The sequence below is a fragment of the Fundulus heteroclitus genome, unplaced genomic scaffold, assembly GCF_011125445.2.
Source record: "Fundulus heteroclitus isolate FHET01 unplaced genomic scaffold, MU-UCD_Fhet_4.1 scaffold_39, whole genome shotgun sequence".
Lineage (NCBI taxonomy): Eukaryota > Metazoa > Chordata > Actinopteri > Cyprinodontiformes > Fundulidae > Fundulus > Fundulus heteroclitus.
The window spans coordinates 1,796,404-1,819,487 of record NW_023396803.1 but is presented as its reverse complement, the minus strand read 5'-3'; the positions used below and the strand labels follow the sequence as shown (position 1 = coordinate 1,819,487).

Genomic DNA, 23,084 nt, shown 5'->3' with positions numbered 1-23,084 from the left:
ATGCTGCTATATGCTTAGGCTACTGGAGGACATCAGGGTCTATTTTTCTCACTCTGCTGCTCCTACTGTTCCTACTGTTCTCCAATTTGCATTGCTTGTTTTTTCATATTTTTTATTCACAGTAGGTACACCTGGTCTGACGTTCTGTTAGCTGTGACATCATCCAGGGAAGACAGATCACCCACTATTACCATATAATGTAAAACAGATTACTATATCAATGTGTGCTTCTGTGCTTTTTTGTCTGTCTTATTGTGTCTCTGCTCTGTCTTCTCTAACCCCCAGTCAGTCGAGGCAGATGACCGTTCACACTGAACCTGGTTCTGCTGGAGGTTTTTCCTTCCCGTTAAAGGGGAGTTTTCCTCTCCACTGTCGCTACATGCTTGCTCAGTATGAAGGATTGCTGCAAAGCCATGGACAATGCAGACGACTGTCACTGTGGCTCTATACTCTGTCATGAGGAGTGAATGCTGCTTGTCAAGACTTAATGCTATCTACTGGTTTTCCTTAGATAGGAAAATTCTTGACCAATCTGTGTAATCTGATTGGATTTCATTTTGGAAAGTGCCTTGAGATAACATGTATCATAAATTGGCGCTATATAAATACAATTGAATTGCATGGTTTATTCCTGTTTGTTATTCTTTTGTTTTTCTTATTTTTACCGGGTATCATCACAGATATTCCATAATCTCCGACAAAAGGCGCAAGTTGATGCTGGAAACTATCATGTCTTATAAGGTTGCTGCTTGAGGGTTGTTGGGTGGAAGTCACGTGGAATCTCCTGTCTATCACATGCCAACACAGTCACAAACATGACAAAAGGGATAGACAACACACGCACTGCACACTTAGAACCATGTCAATAATTGACATTTAGACAGAATCAGTACTAAAACATTTTGTCACTACAGGTCAATGTGAACATAAACTGATATCTTTTTGTCTCTCAAAAGGTGCAGTCCTTCAAGCAGTAGAGCTACAACAACACAGACATGCTGTGGCTCACCTAAATATTCATGGTTGAGAATAAAACAGTGAGCTGCTGCTGGAAGTTTAAAACTCTAACATGGAAAGATCATCCAGAGAAGACCCTTTGCGACTCTTCTTTGAGGCAGACAGACAGGAAAAGCCAAAATGCAAAAGGGTCACAGATACTAGCACACTAACAACAGAAACTCAGATGTTTGAGAGCAACATACCTAGTCAGGTGACTTTATAATATTCTATGACAGTAGCCAACTCTGGTTGCATGTGATGGAGCCGAGTGAGTCAGAGATGCAGAATAGTGAAAAGAAAGAGCTAGAGTATGCCTAACCCTGTAGATTAGGTTGGTCTACGACTATGCCAAGCTGTTTACATTTCAATTGTTTACTTTTTAATCACTGCTGCACTTTATACTGTAATTTACAAGCTGTATGCAACGAAATTTCGTTCTGTATGCACTCTGTACATACAAAATGACAAATAAAGTTGTCTAAGTCTAAGTCTGTTGTTTTACTGCCAACTTTGCAGGACAGTTGAATGACATTTACTGTACATGAGCGGTGTCAATTGTCGCCATCTTCTGATAGCTTTATGGTACTGCCAGCCTGCAGATGGCACAACAATTTTTATTTGTATTTATAGTGATCATGCTCCATGCAAAGTTCTTTTCAAGCACAACGGGTACAACATAAAGCAGAAAAATATCCCTCAGCAGGCAACAAAATTACCAGTATTCCCATTCCATTACTTCTATTTAGCAGCTATTGTGGCTAATAATAAGATTGTAAACACATGTTAAACTGTGGACCAAGCCTGACAGACTGAGCATTAACTGCTCAATCTCTAGCAATTTACACAGCTGGTTCTTGCCCACTTATATAAAAAAAAGGTTTTGTATGGACCTGATCCTTGTCTTCACTTTGAAATATATTTGAATTAAACCAAATTTACGTTTACACTAAAACCGTTTTACAATAGGGTGAAAAATGATTTAGGAGCACCATAGTCACAGGTTGATGTAAGTACACAGATAGACACTAAAGATAAGCAATAATTTAAAGATCACATAACTGAATCCAAGCTACATACTATAACAAAGTAGATGAAGACCTTTTCGCGTTACCTCTTCCAATGCAATCTGCTTTGCAATCTGGAGAAGCAACTCTTTTAAATAAAATAAAATTCTAAATGGGTGCTAATCTTCTACTTATGTTTCCCCCTAAATAACGCAATGTAAGCATTTTAATATTGTGATAATATTTTAGGCTTATACTGTGATAAAATTTTCGCCTTCAAAAGAGGTATTGGTGGTATTGGAGATGGAATCATGTGATTTTGTTAGTGTCAATATCAAGATTAAAATTATTCTATTGTAAAAACCTTAAAACCAAGGGCAATTTAAAGTGATTAATTGCCCTAATATGCTTGTGTTGGGACTGTGGGAAAAAGCCAGAGTCCCTGAATAAAATCCAAGCATCAAGGGAGGGAACACATGACAAAATAAACAGAACTACTGAGAAAACTACATAGACGGCAATGTGAACTGAACAGAGATAAAATCAAATTAGAAAGAGAACAATATATTTGTGATAAACAACACAACTAAAAATTTGCTGAAGATATCGTGACCTGTGGGGCTGTTGAGGACATTCACTGTTTCTCTAATTGTACCACTACACTTCGCAGTTTATCCACCAACACTGCAGAGGACAAAAACAAAAGGAAGAATCACCCTCAGGCATGTCTGCTTTGCTTGAAATATTCAACTGTAAAAGTTCAGAAAAGTAACTGAGCTTATCAATACAGCAACAAAACAGGTGATGAAAACAATAGCTCTGTACCTCCAGCAGATGGCCTTTGGGAACTTTCATAAGCCCTGCAGGCACTGACCAGCAATCCCAGGGTTTCAGGACAATCAGCAGGCAGTGGCTCTGTATATTTCTCCTCACACACTTTTTTATAAAGGGCCTTGTCATCACCACCACAGTCTGAAAGGAATAGAGAAACTTTCAAGATGGAACACGAAGCACATGCTTCAGTTGTATTTGTGCTCCTGAATTTGCTTTGAGGATGTCATTATCAGTAACCTTTACATGAATTATTATCACATTTTTATTCAGTACTGAAATTTAAAGGTATACTATGCAACCAGAGTTGATTTTCTAGCGAGGCTCCCCCCAGAGGGCGAAAGTAAAAGTGCACTGTCGTAAAGATGCTCAGCTGTTCTGGTTTCTCCGTCAAGCCAGGCGCGGTTGTTCTGAGCTTAGCAGACAGGCGAACGCAACGAAAAGTGGAAAAAACGGCAGTACAAACAATGACTAGCACAGTGAAGGTATGAACATCAAGCTTCCCGCAGCGCTATCTTGGCGAGGCGGCCGCCGCATAGTATGCCTTTAAGGGGAGTTTTTAAAGGGAGTTTTTCTTTCCACTGTCACTTCATGCTTGCTCTGTATGAGGGATTGCTTCAAAGCCATGGACAATGCACTGCAGGAGGAGTGAATGCTGATTGTCAAGACTTGATGCAATCTACTGGGTTTCCTTACAGTGTAATTCCCGCAGGTAATTCCCGCAGGAATTTGCTTAGGTGAGGCAGTTAGTTGGGGCGGGGGGGGGGGGGGGTTGGGGGGGCGAGAGGCGACAAGTTTTGCGCGGACCAACTGGCGGAGCCGGGGGGGGGGGGGGGGGGGGGGGGGGGGGGAGAGACAACGACAAGTTTTGCGCGGACCGAGTTGGGGGGCGTATCCATGTGTTTTTTTCCTGCCATTCACTATATGCTCACGCAAAAGCAACAAAAAACAAACGCGTGTTGACGTCAAATAAACATGCAAGCATATAGAGTTAATTTTTTTTTTTTTTTTTTTGGAATGTTGGCGAGGCGGTAGCGTGAATTTGGCGAGGCGGCCACCTCGCCAAGGTAGCGCTGCGGGAAACTCTGCCTTAGATAGGACATTTTTTGACCAATCTGTGTAATTTGATCCAATCTGTATAATCTGATCCAAACAGTATAATCTGATTGAACTTGACTTTGTAAAGTGCCTTGAGATGACATGTTTCATGAATTGGTGTTATATAAATAAAATTGAATTGAATTGAATTGAACTGTCTGAACTCTGTGTGCTCACTGTGTGTTGAAGCATTGCTGCAGGTTCCTGGGGCAAACCGTTCCTGCTTCAGGCTATTTTCAGTGACAGAGTTAATATTTACATCTTTATATGAGATCTTTTGTCTCTGTCATGGCGAGGTGAGGACACGTTTATAAAAAAGAATGAACCGCAGTGAAATGTTTTCTATTCTCGGACTAAAGTCAGTCCCTCTCTGTCTGCTTAACTGTGTGTTGAGAAAGAGACAGAAACGGAGAGGCAGAGCCATTCAGCTTGTGAACATCGGGCATTTCATGCAGAGGGAGGTTCCAGAGTTTCCCCGTGGTCCAGTGGAACTGGGGCTCAGTACTCCGCTTACACCAAGCTATTGCTTGGTGTAAGCGGAGTACTGAGCCCAGGACCCAGGACAGTGACGGATGGGTCACGGATGGGTCATTGATTTGCATCTGACTCAGAATGCGCCTAAGGGGATCGACCTGGATGTACTTAAAAACAGCAGTGCACCAAATGCAGGTTGCTGAAGTGTGTTACGCCATTTCAGGACATGACAGACCACATTTTCCATGATGCAATATGGTCAAAATGGCCACCAACTCCCATCATGCAACACAGTCAAAATGGCCACTGGCCATAGCAACGAGATAACGTTGCTACGATACAGTTTAAAAGCGCTGGGCACACTGAAATCTTGCTTCTTACTTGGCACCCCGCCAGACTGGGAAGACACACACAGCTGTTTATCCCGACGGATCGCCCCCCTCCCTACGTGCCACGTGCTTGATTTCTCGCTGGACCGAGAATTTCCAAAGCAAGCTCATCCCGTCAAAGCGCCAAAGCAACGTCAAAGGGACCACGCTTTCGTTTTGGCCAAACAGAGTGTCTGACAAGCCCAGAGAGACGAAGGGATTTTTCCTCCCATTCCCCGCTTTCCGACAGACCGGCCCCACCGAAGCTGAGACCAGATTTGCGGACCCGAGACCAGGACACCCGCTAAGGCAACGTCAGAGTAAAGAAAAGATTCCCCTTTCTATTTCTCTTTTCACCCATAAGGTGATATTTTGTGCCTGAGCACAACCCATTAGGATTTAGTTTAATTTTCAATTCAATTTTATTTATATAGCGCCAATTCATGAAACATGTCATCTCAAGGCACTTTAAAAAGTCAAAATCAATCATATTACACAGATTGGTCAAAAATTTCCTATAAAAGGGAAACCAGTTGATTGCTTCAAAGTCCCGACAAGCAGCATTCACTCCTGGAGAAGCGTAGAGCTACAGGGAGAGTCGTCTGCATTGTCCATGGCTTTGCAGAAATCCCTCATACTGAGCAAGCATAAAGCGACAGCGGAAAGAAAAAACACCCATTAGCGGGAAGGAAAAACCTCCAGCAGAACCGGGCTCAGTATGAACAGTATCTGCCTCGACCGACTGGGGGTTACAGAAGACAGAGCAGAGACACAACAAGACAGACAAAAAAGCACACATTGATCCAGTAATTAAGTTTAATACTTAATTACTCCAATACGGAGTTTGTTTTAACTGCTGGATATTTCTGATGTATGTGCATGCATTTTATAAGTGATTTTGGCTGTGTTTGGTTTGTGGCTTCATAAATGACCCTGCCACGGGACGATCTTTCCATCTTTTTCCCCTTTTTTTTCTTTTCTTCTTCTTCTCTCCAGTTCCAATCTCTTTGTCTGAAAATTTCTCGTTCAGGTTTAGACCGCCTCCCTTGTCAAGGCACACCCCACACTAGCGTAGGCGCTGATTATGTCATTAAGACCTACCCCTTTACGCATCACGCAAGGTTGTAGGTCATGTGTTTTCATAGTCGCCATCTTGGGAAGGTGCAGCGTAGCTAAGCTGTTAGCTAGCTTGTTGAAAAACATTGAAGTGCCCGTCCAGTTTTTCAGAGCTATTTTTGTCTTTCAATGCTGCTACGTCAAGTGCCGACATTTTGAATGTGATGTTCAAACAACTGTGAGTTGAACTAAGATTTGGTACCTCTCATTTTAATCCATTTTTGACTTGTTTTATATTCACTTATTTTTCTTTTGCATATTTAGTTTAGTAGTGAGTAGAGTTTCCTAGGTTATTGAATTAGAATAATTACAGGAAGTTGTTTTGGTTCAATAAATAATAATGTGTGGAATAGTAATTGTTTGTGTTTATTTCGATCCAGAGTTTGCATGGTCTTTCAGGATACAGAATTACCTCTTTTTGAGTTAACATCTAAGATTAACACAGAGACATTTTCATTGGATTGGTGATAAAGGAGTAAGGATTAAACTCTAATTGCAGAAATAATTTGAGTTCTCAACGCTTGCTGGATAAATCTCATTGGTCAGAAATCGATCAGATCACACTGTTCCAGCATAAATGAGTTCATAACAGCTAATTAATAAATGTAATATTGGTATTAATCATTACAAGCTTATAGCCCTGGGATCACCACAATTTGAACCATATTTTTTATAGCTACCATTTGAGTTTGAATGACCTATTGTTAAAATTATAATAACAAATTATAATTAATAATAATATTCAAATTGTTTTCTGGCATAACAAGTGCGAGCCACCAGAATTGACAAAGATTCCTAAATAAGTGTCAATACATTTTCAGAGAAACAGAGCAACAGTCCGGTTTCCTCAGATTTAAGCCTGTTTGTTGTTTTGCTGTACAGTATATTCCTATAATTGTATTGGGAGCAGTTGGTTACTGCTCAGAAAAATTTACATCCTGGTAGATTAAGTGGGCTGTCCGTTATGAGCTCAATAACCCAGGACTCTGTAAAACAGAGCATGGTAGACCTGCTGAGTTAGTTCTCTTCAGGAGAAGCAGTTAATCTGTTTTGATGACATTTGGATTCGCCAGGGGAATAAAAGAGAGTGCATTTCAAAAACCTTGCTCTTTCATTTTAACTAGTCTACCTGCTTGCTTTCCCCTGTGGCGGATGTGTATCCTGTAGATTCCATATGGGCTGTTGCCTATCTGACTAATAATGGCAGGGAAGATTCAGGTTGGATCAGAAGCAGTGGAACAATGTGAGCAGTTGGAAGTCTGATGTTTAACAGCTCTTCTCTGGTACAAATTACCAGAGAGGGACAGTAGAAAACAGTTAAAAACAAAAACATAAAAGGTACCATGAAGGGTAATTCAGGGGTGGCCATAATCTGCATGGCCACTTTTTGCTATTTTGGTCGGGTATTTCAAATCCCTGAGCCGTCCCATGCCAGCACTATGGGATGTTCTTATCCATGCTGTTCAAATACATAAAAGTCCCCTAAACTGTGGCTATCATTTGCAGCGAGCAGTTGACTTCATCGTATAATCAAAGCTATGACTGCCCTCGTTCTCCAATAATCTTTACATTCATTTGCTTTTGTGATTAGAAAGTATTTTCATTTATTGTGCAACCTATTTGTGATGTGCAAACATGTCTCATAAATGTACTGTTACATTGGCCTTAACTCTGTTACATTGGCTTAACTCAGAATTCTACTATACTACAATAATTATAATTATTCTCATTATACTAGTTGTATTGGGCACAAATTAAAAGCAGGCTCCCTGCCTGAAGGATGACTTCAGGGTATTTTTTTATGTGACATCCTGACTTGTTTTGAAGATTTGGGGTACTTCACTGAGTGTGTGGTGACTGTCAGTCTAGTCAAATACTGAACGCATATTCTCTTCATTACAATGATTCTGTGTACATTACAATAATCAGCATTAAGCTATGATTGATCTCAATGAAGCAGGCAACGCCATTTGAATTTGATAAACATTGTAGAACAAAATAGTTATGAGCTGACAATCCTTTTTTTGAGTGAGTCAATATCACTTACAATTGCCATCACTGTGTGAACAATTTCTTGTGGTTGATATTGCTGCAAATATAATTTCTGCAAAAAACCTTCATTAAATAAATAATGTCAGCTTGTTGGTATGTCAGGCTAAATGTAAGGCTCAGTAAAAGGGTTGGGTATGGTAATCATATATGGGTCTACCAAGTTGACTTCACTCTAATTGGCTACAACCATATTTGGAAAACTTGTCAAACGCAGCCCCCCTCCCCCCACTCTCTTCTCAACACTCTGTGACAAATCCATTATTATGGTATTACGGCTAGAGGAAATATTTGTGTTACAGATGTCGGACAGGCAAGGCCAAGCTGACCAAAGGCTTTAACCTGGTCGTATGATTCATCAACCACACAGTCAGACCAGTCCATGGCAGCAGAGCAGCGAGCTCTCCACCCCACAGCGGAGAGCAGGGGAGGAGAGCAGAGAACTCCGTGGAGGTCACCATTGTCTCTGTGGTGGTAATAAACTTACGGGTACTGATATTGTTGTGGTTGCCACCCTCAGTGTTGGTACAGAAGGGTTTTTCAGAATCAGTTTGTTCGAAAAACCCTTGACTTGAATTTACTACAAAAACGGAACTAAAAATAAGTATAATTTTCTAAAAAATTTTATATTTGTTCTTTCTTTGAGAAGGCACATAAGATGATCTGCCAATGGAATAAGATTTTTGCACTAGGAACAATTCATCTCCATCTTATTTCAAGTGCAGTTTGTCTATCTTATTTAAAGGGTAAAAATACAAATTTTGTTGGCGGCACGTTGGACCAGTGGTTAGCGCTCTTGCCTCACAGCAAGAAGGTCCTGGGTTTGGCATGGGCCATTCTGTGTGGAGTTTACATGTTCTTGCGTAGGTTTCCTCAGGGCACGCCGGTTTCCCCTACCACTAAAGACATGCTGGTCAGGTCGGCTATTAGTGGCAGTGCGCTCAGTCGCAGCAGTTCAGGCTAACCCTCCATCTGATATACAAAATTTTGTTGTATGTACCTTGTATGTATAATGACACATAAAGCACATTATCTATCTTATCTATAAAGGAAAATTGTGTGGTTAAACGTATACACACGGTTCCATATATACGTCTGCATTTTTTTGTGTGCCGTAGGTTCAAAGATTTCTTGCTGCTGCCAACTTTTGGTGTGAGGACTGTGCACTTTTTATGCATGAGACCCTAGATCACCAAAACAAATAAACGTAAAACAAAAATGTACATAAAGAAATAAACTTCTTGAATAACACAGCAGGTAACAATTATGGAATTACAAATAAGATTATTTTATCGCTGTCTGGTGTAAATGCAGCCTGGCTTCTGTGTCTGTCTTGTCTTCTATGAGACATTTAGGTTAGTATTAAAAAGGTCTTCTTAAAATGTGTGGTCAGTTGGATAAATTGTTTTCAGGCTTTCCTGTAGTCAAGATTCTTTATAGGCTTGACCATTGGAGCATTGTATCTGTATTAAGTATATGACTGTTCCATTCTCCCTCTACTTCACCAATAGATTTAGATTACATACTGTAAACCTTCCCCAAGAAATGAGGTAAAACTGGTCCATGTCATTGCTCCAAAACATGTAGAATCGGGAGGTGTTTTGATCATCTACTTGTCAAATAAAAAACAATGTGTCTGGTAGCGTTTTTAATGGTTTGTTACATACCTTCACCCCTGTTGGTCAAATTAAAAGGCTCCTCTATATATATATATATTCATTTTCAGTGTTCCACCCTGAGTCCAGAACTAACCCTGAAAAATTAAATGCTGAAATGACAGACTTTGGACAGCAAAACAAGATAGTAGAGTACAATAAACCAAGACAAAGCAGGAAGCAACTAGCTACCGATGAGATAATTCTAGAAAGGTTTAACTGGAAAAAAACAGAAATGATAAATATTTCAAGGACTTTTAAATGATCATTTACAAAGAGGAGTTCACAGATACTCACCTTCAAAAGGCTTCTTGCGAGTTGTTATTTCCCACAGAACAATTCCCAGGCTGAAAAATAGTTACTAAGTGGAATTTTATTTCAGTCTTAATTATTTCATCTGTGACATAGTGTATTTCTATACATCCACACTTACTCTGATGAGTTTTTAATGTGATTTTATTTTCAGATTTTTCTTATAAAATAGTTTGAACAAAATAACTTGACACATGTAATATTTCTGTGGTGCTCTAAATATTAACACTGTAAACACAAAGTTTGTGAACCACTGTGGATCAAAAGGGAATTTTACACAAACAACAAAATCAGAAAATGGCCAGGTGGCACCCCCTGGTGATACAGACCTGTAAATCTCACACTCTTTGCTGTAGGGTTGGTTGATGTTGCCCAACTGCTGGGGAGAGGAGTAGCACAGTAGGTTGATGTTTGTTTCCTTCTCTTTGTCCTTTGTTGTCCTCTTCAGTGACGTCTCTGTTTTGGCCAGCTCAAACCCTCCCAGCTGAAAATAGGAAGAGTGTGAGAAATGCAACATAGTTGCCAGGAATTTATCCCAGTGCATTGGGGCTTATGTACCTTCACTCTGTAGTTTCCATCCACGAGGAACTTGCTGCTGGTGATGCTCATGTGAAGCTTACTTACTTCCTCAGTTAGATGGAGTCTAGGAGGCAATATTTTTACAGATATTTTTGTTTATGTTTCCATATAAAGCCATCCTAAATTTAGCAGGGGCATCTATGAAACAATTATACAACACCACTTTCCTCAGTTTGTTAGTTTGGAGGTACTACTAGCAACACACACTATATTGGCAAAAGTATTCGATGACCTGCCTTAACTAGCATATGAACTTAAGTGACATCCCATTCTTAATCTATAAGGTTCAATATGATGTTGATCCACCCTTTGCAGCTACAGTAGATTCGGCTCTTCTGGGAAGTCTGTCCACAAGATTCTGGAGTGTGTTTGTGGGAATTTTTTCCCATTATTCCAGAAGTGCGTTTGTGAGGTCATACACTAATGTTGGATAAGAAGGCCCAGCGTTCTGCTCTAATTCATTCCAAAGGTGTTTTAAAGGGTTGAGATCAGGACTCTGTGCAGGTCAGTCAAGGTCATCCACAGAAAACTCCCCAATCCATGGCTTGTGGACCTTGCTTTGTGCACTGGAGCATAGTCATGTTGGAAGAGGAAAGAGCCATCTCCAAACTATTCCCACAAAGTTGGAGGCATTGGAATTTATAAAATGTTTTGGTATGCCGAAGCATTCAGAGTTCCTTTCTGTCGAACTAAGGGGCAAAACCAGGCTTCTAAACTAAACAGGCTACTAAACCTTAGTATTGTTATTCTGGCAAACTGTAAACCCCTTGACCTCTGGCATTACAAAGAAATTATGTCCATATGAATTTGGACAGGCAAGCCCCACAGAGCAAGGAAAAAGCAAGGAAATCAGGCGTGCAGCAGCAGAAGCACTATTCCCAACCCAATAATGCTCCATTGGGAATCATTTTTAAATCGACAAAACATAGAGTTAATGGACAAACTCTCACTCAGAATAAGAAGTTCCTGTCCAATATCTCCAATCTTTGTCTCTATTACTAAAGGAAGGTATGCCAGCAACCGTGACAGGATCCAAAGTGAGCATAGTCTCTTTTGACGTCAGTAGCACCGTTTCTTCTAAAACATCTTGATAAGAATTGGTACCCTCTTTGTTTGCCAGAATACTTCTGAGGCATGGACGTACAGAAGGGGGGGGGGGGGGCTTGAGCACCTGCCCCTTTGCCCCTTGGTGACCAAAGTGCCCTTTTGTCAGTGTTTTTTTCTTGTGTGCGTGTTTGTTTGTTTGTGTGTGTGTGCATGTCCCAAATAATAATAATTTAGATATACCGTGGCTGGTTACATGATCCACATAACGTCCCCTCACTCTGCCCTACTTTTCCTCTCGCAGCTCGCAGCTCCGCTGCCTCGCGCTGCCCGATCTGTCCTGCCCCTTTAAATCTGCAGCACACTTGACTGTGCTCTGTGCTGTTTAACTCCACTGTCACTGGTTATACTGCTTTAAGTGCGTCCTTGTGCATGCTTGCTTGGAGCGGAGATTTCAGTTTTGATTCATACAGGGATACTGCAGTTACCACAATCAATACTAGGCTATGAAACTAGTCCCAGTTAAGAAACTAAATATTATCTGCAGTAAAATAGGTGAAAGCTGCTGAGTGCAGTTCTGTAAAAAAGCAGGCGAGAGAGTTTTGATTTATGGAACTTGAGAAATGTAAGTAACCAACATTAGCATCTCAAAATAGCATCTAATTCTGAAGTATAATGCATTTATCAACAGAGACCTAATCTGTTTTATAAACCTAAATATTCTGTGCCAGGCAGGAGTTCTGAAGCCGGCTGGAAATATGGAAAAGCAAAGACTGTAGGCTATTAAAAGTTCAGATTCTTAGCCACAGCTGCCTGAAAAAGAAAAGGTGAGGGTTTCCCTTTTACCAATATTTCGTTGTCATTATTGCTTAATTTTTTTGTTGACCCTCTGATGCAGTTCAGGTACAAATAGCAGGTGATATTTCTTTTACATTATATACAGCACAACAACACTAGATGCTGCCTAAACAACAGCTATATTTTGTTTAGACTTTTGCTTATTTATAATAGAGTAATTAGGATTCCACAAAATGATAGTGCTATTTATTTCACTATTTCTACTTCTAGAATTAGAATTACGACAAATACAACCGAGGAACACCATTTACATTGCTTTTATTGTAAAAAGGTTTCCACACTGTCTATTAGTAAATTAGTACAAACCAGGGGCGGAGCTAGACATTCTTATCATCAGGGACTTAGCCCAAAAAATATTACTTCATTACGAGGGTAATTTAGTACACCAAAAAGTAAAAGTTATTCAATCTGTTGATATGGTCGTAAAATTAATTTTATATAGGCCTTAACATATCTTAAAGTTTTATCTGCTGTTCTTAAATAGTCTTACTAGTATATACCAATAATATATTGTTCTCATTTGAATGATGAAATGGACAACCACTCATGAACCAATTCAGTTTTGGTGTCACCAATCTTACTTAAAGTACAGTATTGGGTCCTCCATGCTCTTTATGTATAAAGGTTTACTGCACATTTAAACATTGATATCTCACCATTGTTAGGGAAATAATTAGTTGTCTCAGAAGATGCAGGTAAGCAGAAGCTGTTATCTACACTTCAGATATATGATGTAAGAAATGTGTTTGGAATGTTAAGATAAATTACATAAAATGAGCTGCACAGCCCAGTTGTACATTTGTTGAAGTTTGAATTTAGTATTTGAAATGCTGTCAGTGTCAGTGACGCTTCTACTTCCAGTGCAGAGTAAATACAAGAAATTTATTTGCAGTCCCTTGAATGTATAATTTTGCTGTGTTTTATGATGCAGACAGAGTATCTTATATTTAAAAAAATAAGGGTGGGGTTTATCTCTGTGCATTTCTATATCTTCTAAAGAAAATAGAGGATATATAGACAACAGACATATTTTGAATATATTTGGTGTAATTGATAAGTTTTTACCATCTGTCTCTGTTGCTGGTATGTTCAAATGCAAACTTTTTCAAAGTGGGAAAAAAGTCCCATTCAACGTTCATCAGATCGGGCGCTGCTTTATAATTTATAATAATAATAGAACTTTATTGATCTCACAATGAAGAAATTCACTTCTGCATCTTTACCCATCCCCTCAGGGAGCAGAGGGCTGCCACTGTGCGGGGCCTGGGGAGCAATCGGGGGTTAAGTGTCTTGCTCAGGGACCCAGAGCGGTAGTCTGTGGGAGCTGAACTCAGAACCTTTGTAACCCAAGCTCAATGCTCTAACCACTAGGCCACCAGATTAACAAAAAGCATCTAGTGTGTCTAGCGTCGTGCTTATAACATTTGTATAAATGTAGCAAGAAATACTGCTTTTCTCTTTAGACAGAAGAAACGCGCCCTGACGCTCAAGTCAAGCATAAAGAAATAGGAGCATGCATATTGCGTAGGACCAATGATGTCAGACCAATGAAGTGTCCCTAGGGTTAAAGTTCAAATCAAAGTTCAAATCAAACCTACGCCCTTGATTCCATGTTACATTCTTTATAGTAAGGGTCGGTACATTTCAGCCGGATGTATAGCAAGGTATGTTTCTGTATCGTGTTTTAAATCCGTGCCCCATGTGCCCTCTTTTAACTTTGAGCACCTCCAACGGTCTCTGCACGTCCCTGTTCTACGGTATAATTAAGAGTCTGAATAACGCCATGTGAAGAACTAAAGGTGTATTTTTAGATGGAATAAGGTATGGCGTCATGCACCATCTCTCTGTGTTGGTCTCCAGCTTCTTGCCGTGTCGACTGTCATCCATTTGAACAGCTGTCATTCAGGGCTTAGCCCCTTCCTTCCCATTAAATGCCTCCGTAAGAATGGTGTAGCGTAGAAGCAAAATAGAGGAGAGTACATCCAGCGGATCAAAACGTTCTCTTGCATTATTAAGTTATGAGTTATGTGTTTCTTCTTCAGACATGTTGTTCTGAAAGGTGATGCGGTTTAGCATCACCTCCAATGTGCATGTTTGCAAACATGCACATAAAAGGTGACATGTGAGAAGAGAAGGGGAAAGGGAGTATTGGGCCAGGTTTGTAACTGGAGTAGAGGTAGAGAGTCGTGACTTGTCACATATCTTGTTTTGGTCTACAGACAGTGCTCAGCAGCCAACCTTATTGCTCATTGCTCCTTTAAATGAAAATCCAAAGTTACCTGTAAAGTCCCTGTGCAGCATCCAGACACATGGACGCTTTCCTGGTCCATAACAGTTCTTGTTTGGAGTTCAGAACATCTCGAAGACTTCCTTTTTCACAGTACTCCATGATGATGAGGAACTCTGGATTTGAAGCTGCAGGCAGATAAATGACATGAGACTATGTTTTTATACAGTAATGAGCATTTTGTACAATACTACTCACTGTTCTCTTCTCGGATGCAGATGCCAAACATTCGCAAAATGTTGGGTGCCTCAAACCGCTTCATAGTGTCAACTTCCGTTTTGAAGACAGACTTAACCTCCCTATATATAGAAAAGTTGTTTATGGTCCACATGCGACAAAATGTGTTAAATACTTTAAAAGAAGAGCATCAAATGTAAGTTATAATGAGATATGAATTAAGATGTATCTCAAAATTGCTGGGTTCAGCCCAGTCAAACATAAGTCCTCTTTATATTTATTTGATACAACTTAAATCTATAGCTCTGCAGAAACTTTGAATAGCGTTGAGCTTGTTTGTCTGTGTTTTGCGGAAGCACTGGATCTGTAAAAGCTGAAGTCATGAGACAGGCATTCAGTAACGTAGTATTACTCTTAATGTAATTAAATCTCATTTTTTTGTAACTGACAGGTGTGCAACAAGCTCCCATTACAGCTGTCGGTGCACAAAATTTGACCTAGTTTTAATTTATAAACATTGAAATCACTGACATATCTGGGTACATTTTCAATGTGGACTGATCATCCAAAACAGAGGCCGTCCCCATTACAAGGAGAACAGCGGGTCCACAAGTTATCCATAATTATGGGAAGAGCCCATAGACTGTCTATCAGAAACAAAGTTCACACACATTACTTTAAATCCCAATAAAATTGCTTGAAGAAAATAAATTCAATAATGAGATGTTTGTCATGTTTGTTTTGTAGACTGAACCCGAACACACAGAGTTCCGTTTAAAGAGAGTTTACTGAAGAAGACGAATGGTGCAGGATGATGACCAGGTGTATGTGATAGTGGAGCATGGGATCTGGAGCTGTATGGGAGGCAGAGAGTGCCCTGAAATATCCATGGTGCAACAGGCAAAGCTGCACCATGGCAATGTTACTGTGGAGTAAGGAGGCAACGCAAAAGTATGCTCATGTAATTATTTCAATCAAGATGATTCTCTGTAAATATTTTGTTGAATATTTAGCTGAACTCCCCTACCAACCCTGGTTTGGCATTTAAAGCTCCTGTGTATTTTTTGATGGCCACTGTGAAGCCACCAAATTCTCCTTTGTAGACCTCTGAGGTTGGTGTTGTCATGATGGGTTTCTCCTCAATATTCTTCAGTTCCTCTGGTTTAATCATTCGGATCTCCATGGTTATAATTCTGGGTTTATTCACTGTGAAAATAAAAAGTAAAATGTTGTTTACACATTTTCAGACAAGAAGTTGATTTTACTCAGCTCTGGTGTGAATTTGCAATTAATTTAGGCTGCTAAAAAATATTAACTGACTGTTTCAGACGAGGGAACTGCCAACACATCTGTTTTTATGGGGTTGTTGGATCTTGCTGATCATTTATTAGTTGATGTATTTGATTAGCAGCCCTTATTTCCTATCCCTCTCAAGACTTAATCTCTTTTACTCATTAATTCCAAGTTAGGTTGTAGGATTGCCTTTATTCTGTTTGTTAGAGGTTTAAATTGCTGCCCTTGTGGCCAAATTGAACATTTACAAGTCAGCTTATTTAAAGAAACTGAGAAGTTTATCTGTAGCTCCATTTCTATAATGTACTAACATGGAGGTTAAACTTGCCTATACACTATAAAAGATGTACAGATGTGATATAGCAACAGTCTTTTTGTGATCTTAATGGTTACCTGCAAGTAAAAATGTGCAGCCATTATTGATTTACATTGAAATGGCTTTTCTGCTAGAAATTGTTACTGAGAATACCACAGCCAAACAATAGTTTTCTTGATCAAAGACAACTCCAAGTTGAGAGATTAGGCTGCAGTGAAGCAGACTTCAGGGTGTCAAAGAGTTTGCAGCAAGACAGTCTGTTCAAAAAGACTTTACCACAGGATCACGTTGCCACCAATGAGATTTTTCTTTTCTGTGTCCTCACTGGACACATTAGCATTGGCAGCAGATCGACTTATGGGGATTTGCACACACAGTAAGAGAACTTCTAAAATGTTTAGTCAGGAGAACTTCCTGACAAAAAGGGGAGCAAGGAAACCCCTTCAGTCTAACCCCCAAATTCCACATCCTCCGTGACTGCTCCGTTCACGTACGTGGATGTCCGTCCAAGGGAGCAACCACATTGTTATTTTAATTTATGAGAACCATTCCACATTTTCTGTGACTTCTCAGAACGTCACCGTCAGCGGACAAGCTCTTTGTCATTCATTGTCAAAATATAGAACAAGTCTATTTTCTGCTCCGTTCCGGTCCATCTGACTCCAGTCAGAGAGAAATAGCCCACTACTTTCTACTGAAATTCCTATAAAATAATTGTGAAGTGTGGATTGAAATGTCTATTAAGATAAGCTAAAATACAATTTATTTATTTTAAATACAATAACATATAAAGTTTTGGTGGCCAATGTACTTGCCCATACTTGATGGAAGTAAAAAATATGCAGAGTTGATCTATAATCAGCAACAGAGAACTTTTCGGACACTGGATGAATGAAAAGTTTGTTTTGTTTCCAGCTTCTTCTTATCCCCTTTTTATGCCGTAAACATGTACCTCTTAAACATGCTCTCCTTGAGCTCCAAGGGACTCAGAGCGGAGCAAGACGGAGTAACCGTGGATGTAGTGGGCGTTGCTATTCACGGACTCATGGAGCCGCTCTGGAACGGAGCGGACAAGTACAGGAGTGGAGGATGTGGAATCTGGGGGTAAGGAAACTGTCAAGGAAAGACCTTAGGCAGTAACTACAAAGATAGACATCAGAAGACTAGTGCAAAGTTTTTTTTCTCTGGAAAAAAATAATTTTGTCAATCAGGATAATTTATCAGGGCTGCACAGTGGCGCAGTGGGTAGCACTGTTGCCTTGCAGCAAGAAGGTCCTGGGTTCAAGTACACCTGGGTCTTTCTGCATGGAGTTTGCATGTTCTCCCTGTGCATGTGTGGGTTCTCTCCGGGTACTCCGGCTTCCTCCCACAGTCCAAAAACATGACTGTTAGGTTAATTGGCTTCTCCAAATTGTCCTTAGGTGTGAGTGTGTGTGTGAATGGTTGTTTGTCCTGTTTTTCTCTCTGTGTTGCCCTGCGACAGACTGGCGACCTGTCCAGGGTCTACCCCACCTCTCGCCCAGTGAACGTTGGAGATAGGCACCAGCACCCCCCGCGACCCCATGAGGGATTAAGTGGTTTGGGAAATGGATGGATGGATGGAAGGATGATTTATCAGACAAAAGAACCCCAGTTTGACCATGATTCTTAAGTCAAGTCAGCAGCAAAACATCTTAATATAATCTATATGTGTTGTGGTTCCCATCAATGTCATGCATCCTGGCTGTTTTCTGTTGCGTTTTGGGCTGGCTGGCTGTTTTTCCAATCTGTGTGCTACCCCACTCTGCTGATTTTGGGAGAGGCTTCACCTGCACGGATCCTAATTTAGTTGCATAAGTTTCACAAGTGACTCTGCCTACATATACCTGCCTCTCAAAGTCAGTCTCTGCCAGATTTAATTTGAGCCTTGCTTGAGCCTTGCTTTCCAGCATTCTTGCCTGCATCGCCTGTTTTGATGCTGGTTTCGTGTTTTCGATCCTTGCCTTCGCTGGATACCTCATCGGCCTTCTGACTCTGGTTAAGACCTGGACTGTTTTAGTGTTTTATCTCTACCTAGCCTCTTGGATTGTTCTGACGCTTGGCAGTGGTCTTGTTGTGTATGGAACCTGCCCATTTCATAGATCTGCTCTCTTCCTTCAGCCTATTCAGGCCATCATCTCCTGCTCATTCATGCCAGTGCCATGTTTCTGTTTGTTTCTTAATGTTTTTTAAGGAGCATAGCGTAAGCTCCAGGATTTATGCAGACGTCTGCCCCTTCTGGGGACAAGTTGAAATGACACCAATGCTGTGCATAAGCATGGAAGAAGAGAAAAAACATCTGGTGCTGCAACTGCACAGGTCTTTTGTTTAGAGGTGTAATGTCTTCTGAGTTAAGAAAGCTATAAATATAGAGACCTGCTCTGGCGGCGTCAGAGAGACAAGCTCCGCCAGGGACCACCTCAGAGTCGCCCACCAGAATTCTCCCTCTAATTTCCGGGTTGTTGATAGAATTATTATTACTATGTCTACATATTTTAGGTTATTTACTATTTTCATTTCATTTATCATATATATTTACTCTTTACTACTAAGAAGTTTTAAGGTTTTAGATTTCTCTATTATATTTGCAGAAGGCCTGCAGAAAGCAGAGAAATATGTTGTGACTATGATAAGTGTTTTTATGAACTCTATTCAGCCATCTGGAGTGCTGCACTATGTGAACTGCTTGGTTTTATCTGGAAGGTCACAGTTATTTTGCTTATCCCTACCCCTTAGATTCAAAATGGAACCAGGGATTCCCTTTCCTAATAAATAGAGAGGGGGCGACGGATTTGCTTCAGATCGGATTTGGACATCTGTATTAAGCATCTCTGTTCGATCTCCTTGCAAGATTATTTGAAAACCAATCTCATTGTTGTCTCTCCTTCTTGTGTTGTTAATGAATGTTTTAGGTGTTTGAACCTGACAGTTGTCTACCAGAACTTTTCCTCCACCCTGGTTTTTTGGACTCTATTCACAACTGAGGGAAAATGGAGCAGAAGATCGATATGCGGATCGTGTTTGTGTGTGTTTGTGTGTGTGTGCGTGCGTGCGTGCGTGTGTGTGTGCGTGTGTTTGTCTGTGAACTGTGGCTGATACCTCTCGCAGCCAGAGCCTGACAGTGATGATGTTATCAGGCAGTTCAGAGAGCCCATTTCCAGGTCACAGATGTCACAGGGCATCTTGTTTACATAACATCCAGGAGGTTGTTTGCCTTACACGGCCAGCAGGAAGGCATTTGTTTTGGGCATGCATACTATTGTTTTTCTGTCTGCCTTTAAAGTCTCACTGGTATAGGTGAAACTTTAAAGGCAATAGCTGCCACTATTGCTAAAACCTGGTCAACTCTTTATGCTTTGCACCTTGTTGACCCTCTGTGATTTTACCTTGTCTTACACTTTCTTGTAATAGTTCAGTGTGAAATTTTTGCAGATATGTAAATTAAGAACTGGGCTTGACCTGGATAGGCAAATATTTGTGTTCATCTATCCAATATAATGCAATATGTAATGTAATCTAATACAATGTAGCAAGTGAGAAATCATGAAACCTTTGGCTGGTAATAAATCATCTGACATATTTTTATAACTAACATGCTCTTTGAGTTTCATTTGAACATCAGTATGTGAAACAGTAGAAGAAGAGCAATAACTCAGAATACTACTGTGTTTGTGGTGTATCAACAAAGCGTAGCCAAGTTACTGTATACTCACACATCTCCACAATCTTTACTACATTGGATTTGATATCTTCAAGATCTCTTTGCATGGTCTCCACGTATTCCCCATATTCCATGAGCACTGAGGAACAAAAACATTGATGTGACCAAAGTAGCAACAATCTGAAAAACAAGCCCATCTTAAATCGTTACTTGTTACAGATGTATCTAACTTGAGCAGTTAGATACATCTGATTTCACAGAACTATCACTGAAAGTCTAAAAACCTGAGAGTGAGTAAGGCAGTAAAATTAGAAACTCTGATGAGCTAAACCTTTGTGAAGTTGCTATCCCACCAGTGCAGCTGTCCAAGCTTGAGAATATATGCTTTCGAGACGTAACCTATTGTTAAATGTTTATGCAGGGATAAAATGCTAATTTAAAAGAAAACTCTTTCATTTGCATTTATTTTTCAGATAATTACTGTACATAGCCACATACTCATTTAATAAAATTGATACACTGTTTTTCTTACTTCTCTTTAATTCTGCATCATCTTCCCGGCTGTCCACTTCATCTTCCTTGTGCCTGGAGATCAGGTCAAACACCTTGAACACTTGATTTCCATGCTCTAACTGCAGAGCTAAAGATAAGCTTTGGAAGGCGTCGTTAAGGCGTTCATTCACACTGTTAAATTCATCTCCATGGCTGCTTGACTTCAGAATGCGCTTCACCAAGTTTGCCAAGGTGTATTTCTCAATGAGCCCCTGAGCTGATTTGAGAGTAATTGAAAGTCCCTTAAGAGCACTCTCCACCTCAGCAGACAGCTTGACGGCATCCCTTTGTTCGATTGATTTCACCAGGCCCTCCAAGGCTTTTACGCGCTCCACAACACGACTGCAGCGCTTTTTATTGGCTTTAACATTCTCAACAAGTGTGTAGATCTGTGAAGCAATGGACAGAATGGGCTCTACGTAGTCCATGACTGACTGAAAAGGCAGAGAGAGCATAAAATTAACAGCAAAAAAAACAAAAAACAATGAAGTTGAGTAAAAGTAAAAGTCTTTAAGGTAGAGACACCAGCAAAACAACCCAAATAGGGGATAAATGCATATAAATCGTTTTGAGAGTGGTTTATGTATTACCATGATGCATTCTCATTTTAGCTTGTACAATACCTTAACTGCTCTAACACAGTAATTTGCAAAACACTATGTGAAAAACAATGTATCCTGTCCAGGTCAATGCAAAAAAAATCTCAATAAACTTCTAGAATGTAATCACCAAGACCTTGTCAATAAGGTCAGAGGTTGGAGGAAGAAGAGACCTTTTTTACTCTAATATCAATATAAAGGTCTAATCGGTAGACCATTTATAATGCACACACCTGGGTAAAATCCTAGTTTTCTTGTTTCGGGTTAGATATGTCAATTTAGATCTGTACTAATTATTGGTCAGTTGGTGTTTATAGAATGTTTGCCAAAAACATTTCCAAAAATCTTTTTTTTTTAGAATAGGGTCAGTATTAATGGGAAGGTTGCATCAGGTGTAAGAGAACAATAAAGAAACCACCAAAAAAACATAAAACCTCCTCTGGTTGTCATGGATGTCTACAAGCAGCAAAGCAAATATGTAGTAGCTCATCAAAAGGGTCAATACTTCATTAACAAAGCCACCTCTACAAATATATAGATATTAATGCTCACAGCTAAATAGTAAATACCCTAAATGCCTGTTGGCTAGTCTATTTATTGGTAATGCAAAATAGCTAAGATAGTATATAATTAAAAAGTTTATATTTTGTAAAGTTAGAATCTATCAAGTGTGATGTACCAGAAGGGAATAATTTTTGTTTACAGTGTTCTGTTGAGAATTTGTCATATGCCGCTGATTTGTGTAAAACACATAAACATTTTATTTAATCCAACATGACATTGCCCTGAGTAATGCTAAATTTGTTATTGGCTACTTGGCACACTGTTTACTTTCATGTCTCTTTCTTCTGGAACTATGCTATATATGTCTCTTGCTCAGAAGCTTGAAGGAGGATATCCTACACCAAACGTGTCATTTCAACGTTTGTTAATGATCTTTTGTTTTAAGCAGTTGCCAAGATGAAACTTGGGCTCCATTAATGATGGGCTTTTTAAGGGTAGGTAAATGTAACTCCACGGTAAATACCAACAGTTTCCCTGCTCAGAGAGTTAGTCAGTTCAGAGTCTTCAAGCTCATTTTAGGGCTATCTTCCTCATGAAGGGAATTTACAGTAATGGTAATGGTGACAGCTGGTGACACTATAGTAGAGTTTGTTAGCAGACTAGCCTGCTTGCTTAGTTAGAGAGGATTAAAAGCAAAACGTAGAATTTACCTGAAAAAAGTAGTCTGTAGCAACTCCCTCTGCTTTCCAAGTGTGCTGCCTGTTAGCATGGACTGAAAGGAAACCTCAGTCTACAGCGCCACAGTTCTTCCTGTTTGCCTCAAGTTACATTACTTCCTAGTTGCAAGGGCGTGTTCTGCACTCTGGTCTGACGCGGCTATGACGTTTTTATGAAGCAGAAACATGACTAAAAGTGGAAGGGTGTGCCTAAGACAAAATCTTGAGTTATCCAGACTGACTTCCCCTTTCTGCCCATCCGCTCATCTTTAGAATAGAATAGAAATTTTCAAATTGTCCCACACAAGGGAACTTCAGATGTATCAGCAATAAGGTGACAGGCAGACATGCAGGTACATATGGAAATGGCAAAAAATATGTTTTTTTCAAAAATATTGTTATATGTACAATGTTATCAAATGTATAATTCTCATTGATATATATTACTGGCTCAGACATCTCATATTCACCCCTATAGACAGTGAAGTGCACACACAGGCACCATTGTGATGCATTGAATCTTGTCAACAAAACCACTGTGTCTATCAAAAAAGGGATCATGCCACCCTCAATT

At 39.9% G+C, this 23,084-nt stretch overlaps 1 protein-coding gene across 1 annotated transcript; it reads right to left on the bottom strand.

Annotated features, from left to right (window-relative positions):
• Positions 1-622: 622 nt before the first annotated feature.
• LOC105921964 (mixed lineage kinase domain like pseudokinase) lies at positions 623-22,589 on the bottom strand. The gene is made up of 11 exons (XM_021313731.2): positions 22,505-22,589; positions 20,672-21,125; positions 20,192-20,278; positions 15,883-16,057; positions 14,873-14,973; positions 14,667-14,802; positions 10,465-10,549; positions 10,236-10,390; positions 9,892-9,941; positions 2,829-2,975; positions 623-2,687 (listed from the first exon to the last, which is right to left on the bottom strand). The coding sequence occupies exons 2-11, from the start codon at positions 21,117-21,119 to the stop codon at positions 2,638-2,640; spliced, it is 1,434 nt and encodes a 477-aa protein (XP_021169406.1). The 5' UTR covers positions 21,120-21,125; positions 22,505-22,589; the 3' UTR covers positions 623-2,637.
• Between the last annotated feature and the right edge of the window lie 495 nt (positions 22,590-23,084).

What these genes read in the sequence shown, in the direction of transcription:
- LOC105921964 (XM_021313731.2), bottom strand. Translation starts at nt 21,119, where the DNA reads ATGGACTACGTAGAGCCCATTCTGTCCATTGCTTCACAGATCTACACA. An exon ending in AGTAAAGATTGTGGAGATGT is followed by an intron (nt 16,058 to 20,191) that starts GTGAGTATACAG and finishes TTATTTTCACAG; the next exon opens with TGAATAAACCCAGAATTATA. An exon ending in AAAGAGTGTGAGATTTACAG is followed by an intron (nt 9,942 to 10,235) that starts GTCTGTATCACC and finishes ACTATTTTTCAG; the next exon opens with CCTGGGAATTGTTCTGTGGG.